Source organism: Eurosta solidaginis, chromosome 1 (assembly GCF_040869045.1).
Source record: "Eurosta solidaginis isolate ZX-2024a chromosome 1, ASM4086904v1, whole genome shotgun sequence".
Lineage (NCBI taxonomy): Eukaryota > Metazoa > Arthropoda > Insecta > Diptera > Tephritidae > Eurosta > Eurosta solidaginis.
The window spans coordinates 58,874,401-58,901,521 of NC_090319.1; the positions used below are offsets into that span (position 1 = coordinate 58,874,401).

Here is a 27,121-nt window from a genome sequence, read left to right on the forward strand (position 1 = left end):
ATTCGTATGTGAAATGATTTGGATATAAAACCTTTGCTTGATTGTCGCATAAACTTCAGTTGATCGCTGCCAGTGTTGTCGCACGGTTCTCATTTACTATTTAACAATAGCTAGGTACTTGTACTAGAGAAAAAAAGCATTTATTTATTTTATTTAAATTTTGTTGAAGAAGCGCGTGTCGACTTTCGTGTAATCGAGTGCTGTGTGTGTATGTTAATGTGCGCGCTGCTGTTTAATGGTTGAATCAAAAATAAAATTAAAAGATGTGTACTTTTGGTTTTTAGCTAAAACAAAATAGAGAAGAAGCTACAAAAAAAAAAAAAAAAAATCGAGCTCGTTTTTTAGTGAGAACGGATATAAAAGTAGCAAACCGAAGACAGAATATGTTGGACGAAAAAACTTTAAAATGTATTAAAAAATTTTAGAATAAAAATACAAAAAAAAAAATTACTAAGAAAAGTTGAAAAACGAAAGTAAAAAAGAGCTAATGAAGACATTCCCATCTTTTTTTTTGAAACTAAATTAAAATATTGTTTAAAACTTTAATTATTCTAGTAAAAACAAAAAACAAAGCAAAAAAAAATAATAAAGGAAAACCTTTATATGTTGTTTATCTGATTAGGCAAAAACATTGGAAAAAAAATAATAATAATAATTTGTTTGTTTTTAAATTTATAATTTCAGTAAAAAACAAAAAAAAAAAAAAAATAAATATTGAGCTAATAAATCGAATTTAGGAAATTTTTAATTAACTTTAATAAAAAAAACAATTTTTTTTAGTTTCGCTTTGTGAAAATTGTATCCACTTCTAAAACAAAATTAAAACTTTTTGGCGCATTGAATTTGACGGCAGCAGCAGCGTTCAACCAGAATTTATAAGCGCGCAAACATGCAAACCGTAATAAAGTAAGTTAAACATTAGAACATAATTTTTTAACAATTTGTTTTTATATATAACCAGCCTAAGTGTCTAAAGCTCACCGAAAACACGCTTCAAAATGCCCCTGACGGAATAAATAATTTACACAATGTACAAACATTTATACTAAACATTAGCGCATATCGAAAAAAAAAAACAGCGGCATACTTTTTAACACCCTGACAAACTTGCCATAGTCATAATCATATTTTTACTTAACTTTATTTATTGGACTTATTGCGGCCGCCACGGTGCGATGGTAGCGTGCTCCGCCTATCACACCGAAGATCCTGGGCTCACGCGCCGGGAATCAAAATTCCAGAAACAAGATTTTTCAATAAGAAAAAAATTTTTCTGAGCGTGGTCGCCCCTAGGCAGTGTTTGGCCAAGCACTCCGAGTGTATTGCTGCCATGAAAACCTTCTCATTGAAAACTCATCTGCCTCGCAGATGCCGTTCGGAGTCGGCATAAAACAAGTGGTACCGTAAAGCAAATTTTTAGGAAAAATTAAGGAGCACGACGAAAATTGGAAGAGAAGCTCGGCCTAAAATCTCTTCGGAGGCTACAGTGCCTTACATTTATTATTATTTTTAAATTGTTTTCTTTTGATAGTTGTTGCTTTGCTATTCAATATTAAAAAAATTAACTACGCTTCTTGATGTTGTATATTTGCAATGGCATGGTAAATGCATAGCCTTGTACATATTTTGTTAATGTACTGTAAAAAATATGCTATGCAAGTTTGCAATGCAATGATGCTAGACCATTTGCACAAAATCCTGAAATCCTTTACAATATAAGTGCTAGCCCTGTCTATTCTGGCACCCGTAACAGGAATCCCTAAAATGTTACCTTCCTCTATAGGTCTGGTACACTCAGTATTATATTCGATATTATGCGAATGGTACTCATTCTATATTAACAATAGAATTCTGTAACTTTTTGGTTACAATTTTTGCATCAATATTCTAACTTAGCGACAAATAGTTGGTTAAGCTAAGCTTGAACTAAGTTTGCTTAAACTCTAGTAAAATTTAAACTCCAGTTAAGCTACTGTGCAGTTTTTCAGTCACAGTTTAAGTCCGCCTTTGGGATAGGCTTTTTTGTGCGGGAACATTGGTTTTTTTTTTTATTATATAGATAATTTCTAGATACGGCAACTGCTGGATTTTGTTTACCCAACAAACATGGAAAAAAAATGTCTCCAGCGAAATATATATCTAGTTCCGAAGGTGATATCCAACATCATTATTTAATTATTCTTAAACCAGATAGTTATCGAGTTGATATCCAACTTAATTCCCCAATCACTATCCAACCTTTGAGAAATTTTGTAAAATTTAGAGTTCTCGAGTTGATCGTTACGTTATTATCATTATCAAACTATTATTCAACCTTTGAGAGATTTTGATAAATGTACAGTTCTCAAATGAATATTAAACACTTTTCTCCACAAAACACATTGGGTATCGAGTTGTGATGGAGTTGGAAAAAAATCTCCAAGGTTGTACCACCAAAACCAACAGCTGTTAGTTGTGAGAAATAAACACCTGTAGTGGAATTCACTAACTTTTTTAACCACATTTGTCATCGCTTTATTTGCGAATCGACAACTATAACGATTTCGTTATTCAGTAACTATTTTGTATCGATATTTGTTTATCGACGATCAGCTGTGTTGTTAAATAAACGGCAAGTAAATTAGCTGCGTTAACGAAAAATCACGAAATTAATATTTCTGGCAATTTTAGTTAAAAAAGTTAGTTATTTATAAATCAAATGGCATTATTACTATTATTTGTTGACACCATTTTATTTTAATGTGAGACATTGGATATGTCGAGAAATATGAAATTAATACCGCATTTACTTACCTTTTGTTAAAATATGTAAAAACTTGCGAGACATTGGATATATCCAGAAATATGAAATTAATACCGCATTTACTTACCTTTTGTTAAAATATGTAAAAACTTGCACAACTAAAAGCAGTTAGTATACGGAATTTATTTATTTATGGCATAACTTTTGTGCCTTTTGCGTTTTTTAGGTTTCGTTAAGCTGTGCTGCAACTTTTCTGCTATTAAAAAGAAATTTAAATGTCATTTATCTCGAGTCGTTAAATCTACGTCAGTGAATAGTACAATCGATAAGGCAAGTGACAAAATCGTTAATTAAAATCTGGACAAATCGCATCGTTATAAGTTAGTGAATTCCACTGCTTGATAGCTGTATTGAAGCTTAATTAATCAAAAATAAATTATATATATTTTATTTTATTTTATTTACTATTATTTTATTTATCAGTTAGAGAACCACAAATTGGGAACTAAATTTTCTCAACTTTAGTAATAGCATTTCTTGCTTTATAAAAAAATCCCTCTTTTGCTGAGTACGCTATGATTCTCGAGCTGGGCAACTGTTTCGAAACAACTCTTGAGATTTTAGAAGTATGCCTAATTATTAACATGATCTCTAATGGCACTCAAGCCAAAATTCTTTTTGGGAATATTCGACGCCATTTCGAACGAACGCAAATAACTGATAGGTTAACTAGAGTTTAATACTGCCAGATCGGCATCTTAAGCTCAGCTTAAACTTCAGTTAAAGTATACTGAAAAACTGCAGAATAAGTTTAAGCGTAGTTTAACTGACAAACTGAGTTGAACTTGAACTGAAAAACCGGGCCTTAATCAATGTATGAGTAAATTACTTTTTTGGTGAATTTTGTGGATATGGTGAGTTTTTTTTGTGACTTTCGTTTACTGAGTACCGAAATTATCTCAAGACACAAACATTTTCTCTAATAGAAAATCTCAAATTAGGAGATTTGAGATGATACTGAATTACAGAATTCTGCCGTAAATGTCCAATAAGTTGCATCACAACTAATTCCGTTAACAACCTTAAAAATGTTTATATTGTAACGAATTTGGGGTAAATCTGCTTATTTCCAACCTTTTGCTAACGTTCGAATTGCTAAACTTTTGAATAAAAAACTTCAATATTCTGTATTACAAAATGGTCTCTATTAGACTACTTTAAGAGTACTTCGCAATTAAACTTCACTTCGCAACTGATAGCCTGCTTAAATCAAACTAATTACTGACTACTCAGCTTGCTCTGCTTTTATACTCTCTGTTGCCTTGTACAAATGTCTAAACCTTTCCTCTTCTAGAATCCTCTACCTGGTCACCAGCCCTACGCGCGTGTATTTGTAGTGTGTAACCATATGTGAGTACTACTTCGTCTGATGATTACATGTGTTTGTGCGTATCTCTCCGTTGCCGTTTTTGTATCTGAGTAAATGATGATTGATTTGATGTACACAAGAGTGGCATCTTACTTTATTGTTGTTGTGCCTGTATTTACTTAGTATCAGTTAGTGATGCTAATATTCGTCACCAAATTAGTTAGCGACGACAGCTGTAAAAAATGTAACGAATATTGAAAATAAATGAGTATTGAATACTGAAATCGTTACAATTATCGATTGGCTAGTATAACGATGTCGAAGATCGTAAAAAAAGCTAGTGAACTCCCCTAAAGACTCCCATGCAGAACAAATGGCAATGCTCCCTGTGCATGGATATTTGATTTGCTTTCGAAAAAAAAGCTTCTTTTAATAGGGGATAAGGCACCCAGCCAGCATTTTTTGAAAATTTTGATCAAAAAATATTTGAATATCATACCCCAAGATGATTAAAAACGTTCAAATTTAAAAGCATTTTCTGTTCGAAAATTTATGTATCGTCGGGAGAAAAATGTACCTTAAATGTGATTATTCTTGAATAATCATTTATGATTCCTATTTCGGAACGCTTTTTATTCATATTTGATATCATTGTAAAATTGAACTTTAATTGTTTTAGAGTAATAGTTTACTGCTTTTCACAGTCATTTTCTGATCATATTCGTGAACATATTTCAATCGTTGTGGTTGAGATTTTTGAATCATTTTTGAATGCGATTATCATGCATTTATTTTTCATATGTATCTCATTCAAAATAAGATACTACATAATAATCTTATTTCATCAGGGGAATAAAGCATGCGGCAAGGAGCTATACGAACCACTAACTCGCAAACAAACTTGACTGATATACACCTGCGACTACAACATCCAACATCAGTTATTATCGTCTACATCTTAAAATACGGATACGACACGGGATGTTGAAGCCGTATCCAGGTATGTCAAGATAGTTTCACTTACCTGGGGTGCAGATAGCTCACAACCTTTGTACTGTCCAACCATTATGTGTTTTCTGGGAAGCCGAAGGTGGAAAAATGGTTGGGGAAATCTTCGGTCACATTTACATTATTTACATCTTGAAGAATATCCTTTGTAAAAATAATAAAATTTGTATATATTCTTTCTTAGCTTCATGATTGAAAAAATATGTGTATGTAAAAAAAACAAGATTTTTAATGAAAAGTAAAATATAAACAAGTATAAAATTCATTATTCAGTCAACAAATATATTCATAAAAGATTCAAAAAGCTGAATTAAAAATTATTATAAATTTGTGATCACCTAAAGCAAACACATTTGATTCAAATATGATTCCAAAACGTGATTGAAAAACTATATTCAGTTTTTGTTCATCGAAAGGTGAGCATATTTGAATATTCTTTTTGTTGATTTTTATGAAATATTAAAATTTAATCATCAAAGGACTTCAAAAATGATTCCAAAAAGTGATCGAAAAATGATTTTCAGTTTCTGATCATCAAAAGTGTTCATATTTGATTATTTCTTTTTTTCAATTGTATGATAGCTCATTATTTAGTCAGAAAGAGTAATCAAATTGTATTTATATGTAGGGAAATTCGAAATTTAATCATCTAAATGCTGAGTGGGAAAGCTCTTTCGCCTTTTCGATATACTCTAAAGTATTGAGTAATTTTATAAAGTTTAACATTTTTCCTACTGCTTCGTTTTCACTTTTGTTTTGAATTTGCTGCGCAATGCAAATTAGCAAAAAAAGAAACTAAATAAGTTCAAGGTGCAAAAGAGAAAACAAAAATAGCTCGATAAAAAATAAAAAGAAAAAATAAATAAAAAAACTGAAAAAATGAATTAAAAACATTAACAAAAAAAAAAAAAAAACTAAAACTAAAACCAAATAATAAAAAAAAAAACTGCGCGAGCACTGCAAATTGGCAACAAACTGAAGTAAAATGCAAAACGCTAAAGACTTACACGCGAGCGAAACCACTGCCAATATATGATGCAACTGCGGACTGCAGACAGCTCGTCTCAAGTCGAAAACGTTTTTTTTATTTGCATTCTGTTATCTATTTTTATTAAAATTTCAAATTGGCGCTGAATGTCTAGAAGATTTTGGCTCAACAAAATTTGTCAGATATATTTTCTGCTGGAAATAAGTCACCTTCATGAGACATATAGTCGGTCGCATTTAATGGCTGGTTGCTGTGTCGCCCGGATACCAAAGATCGGAGCCCAAGTAGCGCACGGGGCGCCATTTCGATGCGCATTTCTCCTGGAACCAATTGCTGCTGATATCGTATAGTTAGTCGGTACTTCGTTCGAACCATTTGGAGCAGACGATAAACCTGTTGATATCTTTTACAGAGCATTTAGCTACTTCCCTAAGCTCCGGCAGTATGTAACTTCCCATAGTTAGAAACCTGGTGTGTGCTAAAGCTGGTCATTCACACAAGAAGTGCGCGACTGTTTCTTTGCTGCCTTCCTCGCCACAGCTTCTGCAGATGCAGTTCCTTCAGCATGCAGGCCATGCGGCCAGTGTTCCGTTATTGTGGCAGTGATCATAAAGATTTCCTTCCTTGACCTATTTAGTAGGTCCTCTGTTCTCTTCCTGTCGTAATTCGGCCAGGTTTGCTTCGTTATCCTGCAGGTGTTCGAGGAGTACCAGCTGGAGACAGCTAATTCCTTGATTCTGCTACGTATGTTTCTTTTATTTAATGTAAGTGGACGATGCATCTCAACTGCCTCCATAGCCTTCAGCAGTGGCCCTGCCCTTGCATGTTCGTCTGCCTTCTCTTTGCCCTCGGTGTGACGGTCTTAGACGAAGTCATGGGGGAGTTAAGCGCCATGAGCCCTGCTTGGCTATCTGAGTAAATGCACACAGCCCTGTCTACCGCTTACATGATTACTGATTATCCCTTGAAGACACTAGGTCTCTTGAATACATTGCACTTCAAACGCTGCCGTTTAACACCGACGGCTCTAAGGTGTATATGGAAATGCTGTCGCCAACAGTAAAGTACTTATCCGAATCCACTCAATTTTCCCTAATATTTACCATAAAGTTGCTTTTCCCAATTGTTGTCGTTATTGTTCTAATTTGGACAACTCTCTTAAGCGGAGGGTAGACGTTGCCGCTGCTCGATAACCAGCTAGATCTGAAGTTTGTTGTTGTTGTTGTTGTAGCGATTAGGTTGCTCCCCGAAGGCTTTGGGGAGTGTTATCGATGTGATGGTCCTTTGCCGGATACAGATCCGGTACGCTCCGGTAACACAGCACCATTAAGGTGCTAGCCCGACCATCTCGGGAACGATTTATATGGCCACATTAAACCTTCAGGCCATCCCTCCCTCCCCACACCCCGTTTCAAGAGGAGCTTGGGGTCGCCAGAGCCTGTTAGTGAAATAGGATTCGCCGCGGATAGGTGAGGTTGACAATTGGGTTTGGAGAAGCTGTATATTGCGCTGGCAACCTGAAGGGTTGCGCTACACAGCCCATTGAATCTGGTATTTTAGTCGCCTCTTACGACAGGCATACTTACCGCGGGTATATTTTGACCCCCTAACCCCTAGCCCCACTTAAGCTGATCATGCTGATCGCACGAGATCTGTGGACCATCTGTTTTTGGAATTAGAGGAAGCAGCAGATCTCCAGAGAGGTAAGTGGCTGATCGCTTCGTCTTCTTTGCTGCTCCTTATTGTCGTCAGCCATCGTCATACAGGGATATCCAGTGTTATTTGTGAATAGGCAGTTAAGCTTCAATAAATAAATGCTGATGATTTTAGCAAAGTAAAGACTATTTTTATTCAAGCCAGATATATGGCATGAGCTTAAACCTCCTTGTTTGGCTACATTTGAACATTTCTACGTTTTATGAAAAAAAGCTCATAACTTTCACCTAATTCTGAAATGATTTGATTTAAATAAACTAACCGTTTCTATATAATTAAATTAATGCAATAAAATCTCGTATTAATTCCCTAAGCTTGATTAAAAGGTTAATATACGTCATAGATACAGAAGGCTTACATTAAAACGAAACGAGTTAAAAGCTTAGACTAATTTGCATTGCATCGTAGAAAAATATAACAAACTCAAAGCAGTGCTGAAAGCTTTAAACTTATACCCTCCATGAAATATGAAGAGTCTTTCAACTGTAGATCAAACCTTACTTCCATTCTGCCTATTCAATCCCTCATCAGCGATGCCTCTCTTATGTTAAACTGCACTGGTGAACTGCCAATTGCGATACGTTCCTGATATACATACATTAGTTAACCGTACGTTAGGCGCCTTTCAAACTTTGTATGTACGCGCAGAAGTAAGTATGAGAAGCTTATAAATGATGATTTCTGGGTATAAATTTTTAATCGATGTTTCTTTTAACTGAAAATTTAAAGACTACTTCTTTGGCAACGCTGTTAAACATAAAAAAGTTTGTAGTTAGGACCACTGCACTATGGTCTGACTAGCACTGTTTGCTGGCCAAAACTCGAGGAGTTATCCGATTGTTTTGAAAATTGGTATACATGGGGTTTTGAAAAGTTCAAATACTCAGTTTTGAGACCATACTACTTTTATTGAAAAAATTATGAAAAAATTAAATATTTATTTATTTATTTATTTATTTCAGTCTATGAACATACAGGTCTTACAGACTGCCAATAATGGTAGATACAAAAAATATTAACACAAAATAACAAAATATACATGTAAATATATAGTTTACAATAAATAATAAGTTCTTATAACAAACAAATTAAAAACAATTAAATAGCTGACTTTAAAATATTTATAAAAGCGTCCCTACACATAGAAAAATCAAGCTCAATAGAAGATGAAATCTTATTGAATTCGTTCAGGGCGCGTGCAATTGGCGCATTCCTTCCATAATTGGTTCTAATATTGATACCATAAAACGGGCAAACATTACGAAGATCCCTCCTTGGAACATTAAAATTAATTTCCACAAGAAGGTCAGCGCATTCTACATCTCCGTGGATAATGCCAAACAAGAAAGTCAAGGAGAGAATAGATCTCCTGGCTTCCAGGGATTTAAGATTCAAAAGAAGTAAACGAGCAGTATATGGAGGAAGAGGGTATGTAAATCTTAATGACCGTAAAGCATACTTAAGAAAAACTTTTTGAACTCGCTCAAGCCTGTTGATTGAGAATTGTTGGAAAGGTCTCCAAATGATGGTAGCATACTCAAGATGAGAACGCACGAATGAGGAGTAGAGTACTTTTAAAGTATACGGGTCAGAAAACTCCGAACTATTACGCCGAATGAAGCCTAGCATAGCATAGGCCTTGGCAATGATGAAATCAATATGGTTCACGAACATAAATTTTGTATCAAATACAACCCCAAGATCTTTGATTTTTTCACCAGTCTGCAACGTACTGTTAGCGATACTATACGAACTGTTGAGATTTGAACGAGATTTTGAGTAGGTTACGTGGAAGCATTTATTTATATTTAATGAAAGATGAGATCTAATACACCAGGAGTAAAGTTTATCAATATCAGCTTGAAGATTAATCATATCGTTTGCGGAATTTACAACAGAGTAAACTTTGAGATCATCGGCGTACAACAGAAATTTAGTGTAAGAGAAGCATGAGCTAATGTCATTGATGAATAAGATAAAAAGTAATGGTCCCAAAATACTACCCTGCGGGACGCCCGATGTCGCCAAAAAGGGATCTGATGATACCCCATCAATAGAGACGGCACACCATCTATTACTTAGATATGATTTTAGCCACTGCAAAAAGGTTGAATGAAAGCCAAGGCAGTACAGTTTGTGAATTAGAACATCATGCGATACCTTATCAAAAGCTTTGGAAAAGTCGGTGTAAATACAGTCGACCTGAAGACCAGATGAAAAGGCAGAGATACAATATTCACTGAACTCCACAAGATTGGAAACGGTAGAGCGACCAGAAACAAACCCATGCTGTCTCGGACAGATCAAGTGCTTCACTGAAAAATAAATCTTTTCCCTGACAACGCACTCAAATAGCTTAGAAACGGTGGAAAGCTTTGAAATTGGCCTGTAATTGCAGACATCAGTCTTACTGCCAGATTTATAAATAGGAGTTATCGAGGCGAATTTCCAAGTATCAATAAACTCACCAAAGCTAAGTGACAAATTGAACATGATCTCTAACGGGGCAACTAGGGAAGTGCATCCTTTTAGAAGGTAAGCCGAGAGACCATCAATGTCAGCTTTAGTAGAGTTGCTCAGTTTCGAGATACCACTGAAGATATCTTCAAATGAAATTGACATTGAACCAAAATTTAGGGACGAAGAAATTTCAGACGAGAAGTCAGACGAGGGACTAGCATCATGACTAGCAAAATTAGAACTAAAAAATTCAGCAAACGCGTTAGCCACATTGTGGGGAGTGTTAGCAGGTCTGTCATTGTAGAAGACGGTGGCATGCACCGAGGAGCGAGATTTCTTCGACTTAACGTAATTCCAGAATGCTTTCGGGTTAGACTTTATATTCGTCTCAAAGCTTGTAATGTAGTTTCTGTAAAGAAACTTCTCTAGACAGTTGAAATCCTTCACATAATGTTTATATTTGGTACAAAATAACGAGTTTTTGGTTCTTTTAAACTTTTTGAAGAATTTGTTTCTTAAATTCTTCAACTTTTTTAACCTTGTTGTGTACCATGGCAACCTATATGGTTTCCTTTTCGCAACTGGTACGTGCCTCGTACACAGATCAAAGAGAGTCGACTTAAATATTTCAAAGCAATGACCAACATCAGATTGGAAAGCAAATTGGCCCAGTCTATTTCAGCTAGATCCTGATCGAGTCTAGAAAAATAACACTTCGAAAAGTTAAATGAAAAATCATCAATTAAAGAGCGAGCTCCAAACTCATAAAATTCGAGTTTAAGAATTAGAGCAGAATGGTGCATATCCGTCGGAGCGAATGGCGCATGGTACTCAGAATGATTCGAATTTATGTCATTACTAATAAAAATTAGATCTAATATTCTATCGAGCCTGTTTTTGAAACTATTGATTTGATGCAAATTTAGACTTAAGATATTATCTATAACGTATGACTCAAAAGACTTAGTAATATTTTTAGGTAATAGGCCTGACGCAGAGTAACTATGAGACCAAGAAATATCACAAAGGTTAAAATCCCCTAAAACACATAAGTGATTATCTCCTAATTTATTTAAAAATAGGGACGATATATTGTTAACATGAGCTTTGTAAATTTCTTCCAAGCTGTTCGGCGGTATGTATGATGCAACCAGATATAGAGATCCAGACTGTGGAGAACCACGGACATTGACGCAGATCTGGTCTAGGATGGTATCAGAATTATCTAACATAATAAGGGAGGCATTATACTTGCGTTGAACAGCGATTAGTACTCCCCCCCCTCTTGAACGCCCAGTTTTAGTACAATCCCTGTCCTTACGAAAAACGACGAATAGCTTGGGATCGAAGAACTCAGCGTCGAAGAAATCCGATGTGCTTCAAATAAAACTTGTTTGGTTAGACATAAATTTCGAGATTATTTGTATTTGGATTATATTTGCACAATATTGTTTTAATTTATTCAAAACTACAAACATATTACAATAGAAAAATAGTAGTTATAGTAACAAAAATAAATGCTGTAACATTTTAAATGAGTTTCTATATCTAATTGTTTAACTCTAAGGTATATAAAAGTGCATCGAAGCTTGGATCGATATCGAAATTCTCTAGATCGCGCCCCTCTTCGTCTTGCTCGTCTTCATTACTTGGTAAATAGCAATCCGCACTACTCAGCAAGGATCTTACTTCTGCTGGAAGTTGCATACGTGCCTTTTTTTTGATCCATTTGGAAAGACTTGCGCTCGAAATCAGTGGGTCTGACGTATCCAAGGTTCTTCAAAATACGTCCCCAAGGTTATCAACTCTGCTGTTTTTGCGAGGATGGTGCAGCTTATCGAAATTATAAAGTTTGTGTCTACTCTCTGATGCTTCTTCCCCAAAATATCCAACTGGAAGTATCATGCTCTTAATAATTTGTTTCGAGTGAATAAAACCTTTGTGTACGGTAGCTGTCATCGGGCACAAAGGTATTTTTGATACATGATTTCTGCTGTTCGGACACAGAAAAGCTCAATGTCAGAAAAGCCCAATGTCAGAAAAGCTCATGTCAGTATTATGTGTAAATTATATAGATGTCTTTGTCAACACCAGTGATTTCTGCAAATATTTCATTATTCAAAAAAGCGCGTCGTGATGTGTTCCCGTCGTTTGTACTTCCAAACCCTCCAACTCTTGCTTTATCAACATGTAGTCCAAGTTTCCTCAAAACAAGTCTTGAATTTTCTTTTTTTTTTCCTTAAACTATGCGCTTATCTGCTTCATTGCGAATTTGCCCATTTTTTACATCTTTTTTATAACTAAGATGAACAACGAATTCAAAAAACCTTTTCCAGCAATGTAAAGGACTTATTCCATATCGTAAACTTGGTATTTGGAACTCGGTACTCGCATTTTTTCCTTAAAATCTCTTCATATGGTGGGTAAATGTAAGAATTTCGCCTATTATTTTCCAAGCGCGTATTCATATACTGCTCCTTCGTGTGGTTATTGTCTAAAATGAAAGCTAAGGCTTCATTTCCAGACATCGGAATGGAAGATCTTTCGTTAAATTTATTTTCAACAACTTTTCTGAGTTTGGAAACATTTGTGGAATTTTGACAAACTGCCCTCAAAGTAGCAGCTAAATCAACATTACCTCTTTTTACCGCAGCCGTAGAAGTAGCACGAAGCATTAAACCTAGGTTGTTTTCTTGACTTTCTGCATGCTTCGCAGTCTGTCTTCTTTGGGATCGGTCTGATTTTTCATTGAAAACAAGTGGTTTGGGGCCGATTTTTGATATGGGGGTTAAATAAAATGATTTCGGTTTTTTTTTTTATTATAGCTTCCGTTTGCAGCCATTCAGCGTTTTTCCTCAAAAAATGTTCGGGCTTTCTATAACATTTCTCCCATCTTTCACTCATTTGCAGGCATATTGGTCTTAATTTTTCTTTCAGCTATCTGTATATTCTTCAGTTGTACTTTCTTTAATTATGTTTTTTAACAGAAAGTTGAAAATAGCGGTTTTTTTCTTATCATTTTTCACTGCTTCTTTCCAAACATCGAAAAGCAAGGAAACACGCACGTAGAAGTTTTCTAAGAAAAAGGGCTTTTATTCAAAAAACGCAAAAAAGCGCAACGTGATAGTCAGCCCTCAAACTCAAAATTGAATGCATTTTACGCTCAAAGAAGTTTTAGGTCAGACAACCTCAGACTTTTTTTTATAGCTCTCCTTAACTAGGAGTACTATCATCAAAATTAGACCCCTTTTTGAAAGGGATTTTATTTTTTATCTAGCAATCAATAGTCATTGCTTTTTCCTTTAATCACAAATACTTACCTTCCTTATTGACCTCCATTCACCTTTTTTTAATATATGCACTATCCGAGGAATTATTAAACTTTCAAAAACGAGGAAGCTGAAAAGGAACTATTAAACATTTTTTTTTCGAAATGCGAAATTTGACAGCTGAAATCTTTACTGCCAAATATTTAAAGAAAAAACTAAGTACGCACTTTCTTAGTCTGCAGTATTATTTTTGTGAGGGTATAAAAAAAATTTATATCGGATACTTTAGAAAAGAGCTAAAGAGCTGACATGCAATGCAAAGTCTTACCGTATCAATATTTTTTTCAAATGGCTTGGACCGTGGTTGGATTTGACGGCGCGGTAAATAAAGACTGCACATAAACTGAATGTAGTTGTAGTTGTCGACAAGCTGCCCAAGTTCATGTGCAAATTGTACAACGTTAGACTCACAAAGTTGCTGATATCTCTAAAGAGAGAAGACATGAGGCTCTCGATGAGCAAAATAAGTGGAAACTGCCTTCTGACGTCACGTGCTTATAAGTTAAGTCTCGTCAACAACAGCAGGTGTAGAAGAAACAATTGAGTACGTTCTGTGTTCGTGTCCTGCGCTCGCGAGGGGCTTCAGAGTTGCCAGGTCTATAGGCAGTAATTAAGCTAGATTCTAGAAAACTTCTAATTACACGGGCCGACAAAATTTAACCAACATTCAGACCCAGAAACCAGACTATATACTTCCGAAGGTTTATGGCGCACTGAATCCAAATCACACCACAAGTGGGCTAACCAACTTAACTGTTAACCCATCAACTCCCGTATTCGCTAACCCCTGTAGGAAAATTTGGAAACATGCAAATTTCAAAATGCGATATCTCAGCGAAAAAAATGATGTTTGAGCAAACTCAACGCCATTTGAAAGAAGAAGACTTGTATTTAAAGATGTCATCCTTTAATTTTGGTGAAAGAAAACATCTGCAAGGCTACATAACCTCAAATATGGGCAAAAACGGTGTTTTTTGCACTTTTAGGTTACGATATCTCGAAAACCAGAGCTGATACCGCAATTTTGAGGCCACATTTCGATTCATCGCATCAAAATCGTTCGAAAATATAAGTCCGGTTTCTGGGTCTGAGATGCTGTCGGCCTGTGTTATTTTATACTATGGACACATTCAGTCTGTGTGAGGTCTGTATTAACCGGCCAGATTAACCTAACCTACTGATAAATAAAAAGATGTACTGGAAACAAGATCATAACTTCGTCTCAGCCCTGATTGTCCGCTTTTCCCATATCAATCTTAAATCGTCTATATTTATTTATTAACGGTATACATTTATATACATACTACATACCTACATTTTATCATCGATATATCAAGATTACCCAACCAGTTTTCTATTAGCGACGGCTACATCTTAAAGTTGCCTATCAACTCTTTCGCTGTTTTTGTACTTTTTCTAAATTTTAGCCGATTGTCAATATGCTATGATCAATGAAAAGGCAATTTTAAGGCAATCAAGCTGTTAAAAGCAACTGTTTGGTTAGCAGGTTTTGGCTGGAGTCTTTAACTAAGCGAGTTGCGCAGAGTTCAATGTACACGTTTTTATTATAATTGTGTTTTTACTCCCTTTTTGCCATCTACATATGTAACTAAAGCTGTTTGACTTGCAGCTCGAACAAAAATAAGCATATTCGTAAAAACTTGTATTAAGAGGCACTGTATAGTTAAAACAACGTACTTTCGTACTCCAAGGCTTTCAAATTGAGGTTAGCGCAAGGACTTTGAAATGCTAGGAAAAATTCCAAAAAATTCTACCAAAAGATACGATGGATGACGGAAAATTTCTGCAGACATGATAATGCAGATAACTGACGTGCTTAACTCATGGATGGAACACTTGCCGTCATTGGTAGATAGCGAAGGTGATGATGAACCCATACTCTCTAGTTTTTTCGCCTCGCGAAACCTAACATTGTCACCGACCAAATCGCCGGCGACTTTATTTACAGTATCGACGCGCCAAATGTCGGCCACATTGAACATCCACGTCGATGACATTACGCTACCGATTGGCTTACATCCAAAAATCTTGTGTGTGACGTTCGATCAGGATCTACATTTTGGAGAGCATGCAACCGCAATTGTTCCTAAAATGCAGAGCCGTAATAAAATACTCAAATCTCTTGCCGGCAGCATTTGGGATAAAGACAAAGAAACGCTCATTACCACTTACAAACCAATTGGCCGGCCGATTACATGCTACGCGTCCCCGATATGGTCGCCAAGCCTAAAGGTTACTCACTGGAAGAAAATACAGGCCTGCCAAAATACTGCTTTCAGAACCGCTACGGGCTGTATTCTTATGTCCCCAGAACATCACCTACACAATGAGGCGAGAGTACTCCCAATTAGGGAGAGAAACTAAATGCTAACCAAACAGTTTCTGTTGAATACCCAAACATCTGGGCATCCCAACAGACATCTGATTGATGGGGCTTCAGGGGTCATCTCCGTAAGCATTATAAGGAAATACGGCACCTGAGAACACAACAGTATGAAGCAAAAAAGCACAAGCAGGTCCTCAGTGATATCCACAAACAGGCATCGGACCTCTATATCGGGAATTGCCCGCCGAATCCAGTCTTTAAAGAAAATACCCAGAACTCAAAGAAGAGGAACGCACTTTCCCTTCGATCTGGATACTGTAACAAGTTAAACTCTTTCCTATCCAGAATCAACCCCAACATACAAAATGTATGTCCTGCTTGCAATGTGTCCCCATATGACACCAACCATCTCTTTAATTGTAATGTGGAACCAACACCTCTAACACCCCTCTTCACAACATTGAATCCGGTACGCTACTGCGCCAGCTATTCCTGGTATTTGCTCGACTTCCTCAAGCAAGATTTTTGTTGCCCCTCGAATCACCTAGTCACCTCTTACGACAAGCATCGGTATGCATCGCGGCCATATTTTATAATACGCTTGGTTGAATGATGAATGGCTCGGAATCAGGGACGGTGTCGAGAGAAGATGGAATACTCCTTTATCTTCCTTAGCGGGAAAGGCGTGGACAGAAGCGGCGGGACTACAAAATTTTTAAGATCATGTGCAAAGCCTATGATATTAGACTTTCAAAGTGGTTCATGCATATCTCTGAGGAGAGAAGACTCACGATGGGCATATAGCATGAAAATTGCCTTTTGGTGTCACATGCTTACAAGTAAGGCCTCGTTACTAACAGCAGATTTAGGAAGTGTGAGCTGTGTTCATGTCCTGCGCTCGACAGGTCAAGGCGCTGGCTATCAGGGACGGCAGAATTGCCAGATCTCAAGGCAGCAATTAAGTTAGGTGCTATTATTATTATTATTAGGCCTGGAAGCACTGCGACCTTTGTGCAGATCTATTGTGCATGACCTTTCAGCCTAATTTTGTATGTGGAGGCTTTTGATGTATCTAAGTACCTCTTCAGGTTTTTCACTCGATATCACATAGAGATTAAGGGTCACACCAGACTCTCTGCCTTGCCAGAGCAACGCATTCGCAGAGAATGGGAACCGGCGTTTCATCTTCCAGCTCACAGAAACGACAAATTGGAATATGGGATAGATGTAATTTACTTAGCTGATATCGTAGACCACAGTGTCCCGTATAGTAGGTAAGTAGGTAGGTATAATGGCTGCGACCCTGGTAGCCGAAGTAGCTAATGAAAAGGCCGTTTTGATGACATAAAACTCGTCTGAACCTACTGAGTACTACATGGATATGTTTTACAACCAGCCTGAGTTGTTTATAAAATCAAGAATGTTTGCCATCCCCATTTCCGCTAATCTTCCTAGATCTTTCAAAAAAGGGCTCCCGAATGATTTTAAACGGGTTCTAGCAGGAGCCGGGAATTTACACAGAAAGTGTAGAAAGTACCCAGTGAAAATTCTTAGGTCCTCCCTGCTTAGATTAATCAGTTTGGCTGATATTTTCGTTGCCGGAAGTATTACAGTTTGGCCTGTCTTTGCCCTGGGGCAGTCAATCCAGTGACGTCTGAATTGTTTTGTTTCCCAGATCGTTATTGTTTCTCTGATATGTGCTTTTGTGAGTCCACAAAAGGGCTCTGGACCATCGAATGCTGCTATAGCACCTGATTTGCTAGGTAATCTGCATGGCCCTGATGTCCTGTCCCATCCTAAAAAAATATCGTTTTTGGCTCCCAGGTCAATAAGGATTTCAGTGCAGTCATCCACTAGCTTAGATGTAACTGTGTAGGATAGCAAGGCACGCAGGGCTGCCTGGCTGTTAGGTGCTAGATAATTCTAGTATTTGCCAAGAGGGGAGTTATTATATAACATGTTCTTCTGTTTGGTCGTCAAACAAATTCTGGCAACACTATGGACACATTCAGTCTATGTGAGGCCTTTATTGACCGGTCAGTTCAACATAGACTTCATTAAAATAGGTTTATCAACGAGAGAAATCATGGTCTTTCAAAAATGATGGTTTCCCATTGAGAGAAACCGAAAAACTATTTTATAGGGCCTATTTTATTTTGTTGATTATCCGACAGGGTGGGTAAATGATGTATATTAGAATGATTTTCTGTCATCCCTTGTCAAATTTGGTTTCGAAACAAACCGGGTTCGGCGTTGTACCATCATTAGTGTTTATTTTCATTCACTGATGATGGCACAACGCCGAAACCGGTTTGTGTCGAAACCAAATTTGACAAGGGATGACTAAAAATCGTTCCAATATACATTATTTTTTAGGGGTTAACGGTTAAACGTTGACCGAAATTTATTTCTCTTTCAACCTAACAGTTATTCTGAGATATTTAAAATTGGTTGAGTTTTATACGTGGAGTTGTTTTTTATAGCCAAATAGTAATACTTGCTGAATCTGCGTATTACTTTTAAGCGTCTCTAATACAAATAATAATTTTGTAGCATATACTTAATAAATTAACAGCTTAAGGAAGGCACTCGTGTACTGATAATATTCAAAACTGAAGCAACTTGTACAATTATGTCTTCTGTCGCCTAATCATATACAGCTATAAACTAGATTATATATTTACCATATCCACTTGAAAGCAGCCTTTTTTATTTTCTCTTTTCATTTTATTGGTATAATTTATTCATTTATTTGTTAATTTACTTGTCCTAATGTCATAAACGGCCGTGACAGTGGCTCTCACCCAAACCCAAAAACTACTTTCTAACACGTTGATGGCTGATCATTGGTAATCACTAAATTTATGATATTCGAATCGTGGTATATAAAACTTACTTGATATTCACACCTCTTCACCAATTAAACGTGTTTGTTTTTTATTTCGCTGTTTGTTGCTAAGTACTTTTCTTGTTTATCTTTTTCTATTGACTTCTTCTTCAACGTCGCACATAGGTAGATTTTCAAGTTTTAGGCGGCCAAAAATATTTTATTGCCTATATCTTCTTAAAATTGTTTAATAAATGAAAAATTATAATAATTTGCGTAATTAATCGCTTCCATTAAAAAAATAGATATTACACTGTGTAACACTAAAAAATTTCTGCGCAGTGAGGCTATTTTTCTTGTTGTACAGCAAGAAGTGTAATAACTTAGTTCTGTCTTTATCTAAGGTAAATTTTTATAGGTTTAATGAAAAATTATAATAATTTGTATAACTAATCGGTTATATAAGAATATATATTACACTGTGTAACACTAAAAAATACCTGTGCAATGAGGCTATTTTTCATGTTGTACAGCAACAAGGGTGTATCAAACCCCCTATCTAACCCCCTATCTGCAGCTAAATTTAATGCAGTTGGCAAGCTAATTGTGCCCAGTACCATGTTCAAAACTAAATTTCACTTGGACGGACTTGGAAACATAACAAAACTGGTTTTGAACACCAAAAATCAAAAAACAAAAAAAAAATTTTTTTTAACATCCTAAATAAAATAAGTTCTTTATCAATTTATAACTTTTAAAAATCACAAACAGCATTAATAATGTTAGTATTTACCTGAAATATCAGACTCCATCACAATTACTCAATTTAATTGTCCTAAAACTTAAAATATTCACGTTAAAACATGCGATTTCACATAGGTTAAAAAAAAAACATAACACGCGTTTCAGAAATAGCTATATTCCGATAACTTGACAGCTAACGCCAGATATGCGATGGATGGGAACGGGTAGAATTATTGTTCCCTTGTCTATTCTTAAGCTGTGGGAGTGCTTTTTTTGTAATTGTGGCAACTTTCAGAAATTCAATTATGGCCGCCTAAATGTCTAAAATCTACCTATGTGCGTCGCTCAGACGTTGGATGCCCCTTATGCTTTTCACTCTGTGTCGTATTCGCATCTTAGGTAAAACCGTTATTGATTAAGCTTGTGATGCTTTTTAATGAGCAGGGGAAAATAATATTCTTTTTATTCACTTTTGATTACACTTAATGAGAATATTATTTAAATCCGATCTTCGAACTATCTAAGCCTATATAAGACCTAGTTTGCATATAGCGAGATTATCTCCATTTTCGTACTTAACTTCTAATCGTTAATTACTAGATTTACCATATGTGACCTGGAATCATGAAAGAGACCTATTGTGCGAAAATACCGTGTTCACTTCTTGACTGATTCTTATAGGAAATTTCACGCTCTTTCCAATGGAACAAACCGCAGTTTTCTAGTTTTCTTAGTTTCACATAGTCTCGGATTTAAAGCCAAATCGGACCACAAATACGATTTTTTGAAATATTTCGATCCGTGCGCCACCTATCGGACATTTTTTTTTATTATTTCATTGTCATCGGGTTCTGAACTATATTCCAAGTTTCAAGCTTGTAGTTTATCGGGAAGTTACTGAAATTTTAATTACAAAATTCGTTCACAACGGCCAGCCGCTAAATAAGAAATTTAAACGCGTTTTTCTCGAAAACTTGTTTTCGCACAACAGGACACATATACATATTTTGCTTCGAGAAATTCAAAAATTTTCGAGATGCGGGTTTTTTTGTAGAAAATTTCCAGCTCTAGCATGTAATCTCTAATTGGAAGCACAAAACAAAAGAGAAATGTCAAAATATGTCAGAAAATAATCTAGTTCCTAGAGATGGAAAATATGTTACAGCGTAGATTATCTATTGACTATTTATTGTAGACTAGGGCATATGTAAACGTGGTCTAATACTATCTAACATTTTAAAAATATTTGACTGAAGGCTAGTTTGGAAACAAAACCGGGGGTAAAATCTTCTAATTAACATTATTTACGCGCTCCTTATAAATATGTATTTTGTGTGTAACTTTTTTCATAGATTTTTTTTTTAGCTTGCTCTAGTTTTTAAAAATTTATGCAAAAATGTAGTTCGTAGATATATATGCATCTACATTAGGGTGGGTCGATTTGTATAGACGAAAGTTAACCGATATCGCGCCATCTATTTTTCGATAGGATTTGGGTTCAGGAAAAAAAGTTTCACTACGCATACCCAAAAAAATAATTTTCGAGCCTGCGAAATTTAATTTTTTTGACTTTTTTTCGACTTTGATTTTTAAGGGTTTTTTCATGACCTACTAAAAAAATTTTCATATGTAGGGTATACATATCCGACCCGAAAATGTCCGCTAAAAACGTTGTCGATAACGGTTTTTTGAAAAATGTACAATCAAGTGAAAATTTTTTAGTAGGTAATGAAAAAAAACTTTAAAAACAAAGTTGAAAAAAGGTCAAAAAATGAAACTTCGCAGGTTCGAAAATTATTTTTTTCGGTATGCGTAGTGGAACGTTTTTTTCCTGAGCCCAGCTCCTATCGAAAAATCGATGGCGCGATATCGTTTAATAAATCGACCCAGTCTAATGAACATGCATATACAGCAGCGAACAGAAAAATTGCAGTGGAAATTTTTATCATAATTCGTCATCTAAATTCTCCTCTTTTATTTTCGATAATTTAAGAAAAACCTTTCCGAAACTTTGTAACTGAAACTATACAAACCAATCTCAAAAACGTTTTCAAATAAATTCGAAAAATATTCCAACTTTTTATTTTAAGTTGTTTTTTTGTTGAGTATGTAGTTTGAGTCCCAATAAATTTTGGTCTGATTTTTGACAATTTTTTCACTTACCCAAGTACTATTCCTTCACCCTGATCCTTTATTTATCACCATCATTTCAATGTAAATGCATATTTTAAAATTGTTTTTTTTTTTTTTTTAAACAAAAAAATCAGTTTCAACATCCTTTTCACAGTTTTAGATTTTCTATTTAAATATACATGAGTTTTAGTAAGGAAAGTGTAGAAACCGTAGAAAACTTTTCAGAAATGTATTTTGTTGTTGCGTGTAGAAAAAGCTTTTGACTGTAAAATGGAATACTTTCTCCGTTTTTATGGTTTCTAGACAGAGAGAATATCCCTATTTGTTTTAGGGTGGTTCCTTAAAATGACACGTTCTCTTTTTTCAGTTTCACCCTTTCAATTGGCAATATAACAGCCGAAGATATCACATAAACATTTTGGTCTCAATTGACGTTGTTGTTGTGAGGCATGTTGCACCGGGATCGAAGTTTAGATTGCGTTATAAAGAGCGAAATATTTTTTTTTATCTTTAACCCAAAATCGTTAAGACCTTAGTCAAAGGTATCATGTGTAATTTTTGGTACTCACTAAAGAGGGGTGACAAAAAGTCAACGGCCATAGCGTCAATTGACCTTACGACAACTTCAAGTGGACACAAGATCAATTGAAGTTAAGACCATATGAAATGGTCACAACGCATCAAATACGCACCGGGCAAAGCAACATCAAAATATTAGATACAAGTTTTTTCATTTAGAAGAACATTTTTCTAAGCGGGGTCAACCCTCGGCAGTGTTTGGTAAGCACTCCGAGTGTATTTCTGCCATGAAAAGCTTCTCAGTGAAAACTTTTCCGCCTTGCAGATGCCGTTCGGAGTCGGCATGAAACATGTAGGTCCCGTCCTGCCAATTTGTAGGAATAATTAAAAGGAGCACGGCGCAAATTTGAAGAGAAGCTCGGCCGAAAATCTCTACGGAGGCTATCGCGCTTTACATTTATTTTTTTATTACTGTTTGAAGGGATTTGATTAAAAAAAATCAATCATTTGCTTTTGTAAGAACCGCCCTAATGCATGTAAAAGAACTTGCTTCTAAATAACTAAAAATCAAATATATGCATACGCCATAGTAAAAAATCAACAATCGAATATTTCTCAAGTAACAAAGAGTGTGTTGACGACGCGCCTCAATTCGAGGTGACGTCTCAATGACTGAAAACAATAAACGTAAGGAACTAACAAAACAAATTGCCTTAAACCAAAGCCCCTTTCCTCTTATGACATACATAGAAAAATCAACCTTATAAAGAAGTTCAGCAGAAAGTGGGCACCGTTATATTATACCGTTATTCGCTAGATCAAGAACAGATTTATACAATCGTCCGGGGATCTTTACTCTCGAAAACGCTAAGGGTCACTCCATCTTCTATCAACACCGTCCACGGTTTCGAGCCCTAAATTTGGACAGGTATGAAGCTATGGTCATAGCGCATGATTTTTGTTTATCGAAAGAGGACAATTTATCTCTGTGTTCCCTATGAAGTGGTGTAACTTTACTGTAAGACACATTAATCACATTTAGCAATGCATGCGAAAAAAATTTGTTAAAACTAACATATTTGAAATGAAAATGCACTTTAGTAAAAGAGAATACAATTGGGCCCGGTTTTTCAGTAGTTGGCTAGCTAAGCTTAAACTAAGGTTGCTCAAAACCCAGTCAAATCCAGTTAAACAACGAAACAGTTTTCTCAGTGCTACAATATTTTTGAGAAATTGTTTGCTGTCAATTTGTTAGTGTTAAATTGAATATCAGACCGAAGTGCCTTGGCTTCATATGGAAGTGATTTTTCTTCACACATTCATATGAAATTCGGGCACTTTTATATGAATCGAAGTTAGACGTGAGGGCATATGGGAGTGCTATGAAATTTTTTTTATATTCAAAGTGTGAATTTGTATCTGTGCCTATTCTTCAGGGCAAAACAAAAAAAAAAGTGCAATAAGTGTATAGGGGTGGAGCAGCTCTGAAAATAAGTAACGATATTTTTTGCTTTATGAAAAATTCACCTTTTTGCTGAGAACGCTATGATTCTCAAGTTGAGCCACAGTTTCTAAATAACTCTTAAGATTTTAGAAGTATGCTAGTTATAAGCATGAGCTCTAATGGTACTCAAGCCGAAATGCTTGTTTGGCATATTCGACGCTATTGCGAAGATACGCAGATAAGTGATAGGTTAACTAGAGCTTAACCCTGCCAGATCGGCCGCACAAGCTTAGTTTAAACTTCAGTAAAAATAGACTCGAAAATTAAATTAAGAATAAGTTTAAGCCTAGTTTAACTCACACACCGAGTTGAACTTGAACTGAAAAACCGGGCTTAAACAGAGAAAAAAATACTTGTGCTCAAATAAAAGTTAATCATTTATTATTATAAGGGCGCATTTATTTATTGTTGAAACGCCAAATATCTTTGAAATTGGTTCAATTCATTGCCGTTTTTTTGCGTCTGCTGAGCAATTTGAAAATGTGGATTCAATTTCAAGTTATCCTGGGTATTTAACCGATTGTGTTCTCACAGGGTGGTTGCTCAAGATATATTTAGGGCGTTCCAATGAGCTATCCAGGTCTGAATCACGATTAAATCTTATTGGAACGATCCGAATCAGTACTATGGGAGTTGGCAGTACTCAACTAATCTGTACACATACATAATAAAGAGTTAAAAAAATTACAAGTAGGCGCATATTATAAGTTCTTTAAACCATGTCATGAATGCGTTATATTTTCCATATAAAATTGTATGAGACTTTGCCTTTAAAGAAAGCTAGAGGACTAATGCTTAACAAAAGGGTCGGCAGTTAAAACACGTTCAAATATGTCGGGAGAGGTGCCAAGAGAAGCGTGGAGGACTAAATAACTATCGACCCAAGATTGATTTTAAAAGTTATACTTCTGTCAGGAGCTTTGTGCAAAAAGCAAGTGCACATTATGTTGCGGTTGTTGTATTTTTCAAATAAAAATGTGTAGTTTTTCTATTATCTTTTAAAATGATCATAATGTAATTATTTTATGGCCTTGGTAATTTGTTTTCAGACCCTAAAGTAAAAATTTATGGGTTGGCGAGTGGAAAAAATTTGTTAAATATCGGATGCCCTAGTGTAGCTGTCAAAAATTTTTCACAAAAAACCAAATCACATTCCCTTCTTGTCTTTTCGGCTGAGTGGATGTGCAGTGTCATCCTTGGCTCAACTGCAATATTTTCGTGCTTGTTTTTTGGTTGAGTTGAAATCTAAATAGGCCTCAAGGTTGGCTTCTGTGCTCACTTCTGGCGTTTTGGCGGAGTTGGGAGATGCATTGCATCCCTGACCTAGAGTTAGGGTGGTTTTTTTGCATTCCTAACAGGAATCAGTAAGATTTGAAAACTGGCGTGGTGCCATTTAAAAACCAAACATGTTTTATATACTAAACGGAACGTAAGGGGATAATGGAAAACACATGGCAACAAGCCACACTCTTAAACAACATACATTTATATACTTACTAAAAAGAAAATTCTCGAAATTATATTCAGAACTAACGGAATAAATCTTTGTGCTACGGGTATTTACTTTGCGACATGTGTTAGTTGCTTATGCACGTCTAAATGTTGCAAGTATATTATACGTTTGTTAACCTGGCGCTTTAAGAAGCAAGATTAAAGAGGAAGATTCAATTCCCAAAACGGGGAAAACAAAATCAAATTAACAGAGCCTAAATTGATCGAGACAGATATCAGGATCACAGCGTTGTTTTTGTAGCATTTTGCATGTTAAATTTTATTGGCATGAGGATCCGGTTTCATTGGAACGCAACTATTGAGGCGCACATATATTCCTCGGCGAAACCAGGGCTCCTCTGTGCATCTTGATAAAAAATCTTTAGAAAAAGGTTGCAGAAAACGTATGAGTTTTCCTAAAAGGTGGATATTACTTGACAAACGAAATTTTTCTTGAGTACTTCTTGAACTATATATTTTACAAAGACTTTTCTTTTGATGTAGATACTAAGCTTAAAATGTGAAAAAAGTCTCGACTTGCAATATTTTGAAGTTCAAGCACATTTTAGTTTTACCTTTCTTCATATATTTGTAGTACAAACAATATACATTCATTTATAATTTTTGCTTACTTTGCATAACTTTGTATTGAGAGATGGCTTGACGACTTTCATGTAAACTGACATTTACGTTTATTTGAAGGTTTTTTTATAAATAAGAAGAAAAAGTGCTAATGTGTTTAAATGAATGAAAGTTGAAAGAACTAACTCAAAAAAGGTTACAGCAATACGTACTTTCGAAAAAATGCTAAATATTTTTATTTTTTTTAGGGTTGGTGTTCATTATAATCAGGGCTGCTTAACCCCTATACACTTGTAGCACTTTTGTTTTTGTTTTGCCCTGAATCATAGGCACAGATACAAATTCACACTTCAAATATAAAAGAAAATTTTCATAGCACTCCCATATGCCCTCACATATAATTTCGAATCATATGAAAGTGCTCGCATTTCTTATGATAGAGCCAAGAAAAAGCACTGCCGTATCCTGATTCAATTACTAGATGTTTGTTCTCCAATGATGACAGATCTTTGACACTCCCAAATTGAAAAAAATCTTGACGGGTTGCTTTTACGAAGTAAGGAAAACGGGGAATAATTAAATCCCCTTCAGTGAAAATTGGAGTAGAAAAGTATCTTTGGTAGTATATTAGTAGTGATAATATATTTGTAAATGCCAAAAGTTTTTGGGGAAATAATTAATATTCTACTAAATTGTAATGTATTTATATTTAATCTGTCATGTCACCCATTTTATTATACCATGCATTTCTGACAGATGGTAAATGTCACCTGCTGGCGGAAATGCAGCCAACTTCGCTTTTGCTCTGGGGCCGTCTTCTTCCGGTGACAGCGAAACGCAGAGGTTGTTCAAATAAAAATAAAGCAAAAGAAATAAATCAAATCGTTTTAAATTAAAAGAAACAAATTGCAAAATATTTCGTGAATTATTTGCCTCGTTATTGGCCGTTAGTGTTTAGAAAAACTGAATTTTTTTTTGGTTGAGTTCAAGGCCGATTTTCTTAAATAAAACACTTGAATGTGTATTTTATTTTGTTTTTGTTTTTCAATATTTCGACTTCAGACTGATGTGAATTCGTGAATTGATAAAGTTATGTTAGTTTGGTCTTTCTTTCAGAAATTGTTTTAAGAATGCCGTACGTTAGGATTTTATTCAAAAATGCACTATCTAAAAATTTGTTTCAAAAACTCCCTAAATGAGCATAAGTTCAATACATTTTGTCATAAGAGGGAGTTAATCAAAATCATTTTGAGATGAAGCGTTTTTCAATCTAACTCTAATATAGGGCGGTTTTGTGACAAATCCTGAAATGGGAAATTTTTGAAAAATATTTTGGGATAGCACGATTTTGAACAGGTAGC

The 27,121-nt window shown here is 35.4% G+C and overlaps 1 protein-coding gene across 4 annotated transcripts in view; it reads left to right on the forward strand.

Moving 5' to 3' along the window:
* Window positions 1-27,121, forward strand: part of Nep2 (Neprilysin 2) — a 171,457-nt gene continuing 144,336 nt past the window's right edge. Inside the window, exons 1-2 of one of the 4 annotated variants that reach the window (XM_067791927.1) lie at window positions 1-114; window positions 781-906. In XM_067791927.1, the coding sequence (XP_067648028.1) occupies window positions 890-906 (17 nt within the window). In that variant the 5' untranslated portion in view covers window positions 1-114; window positions 781-889. Of the gene's footprint in view, window positions 115-684; window positions 907-27,121 lie in introns of all 4 variants that reach the window. The other 3 variants (XM_067791942.1, XM_067791925.1, XM_067791940.1) reach the window with 3 other exon arrangements.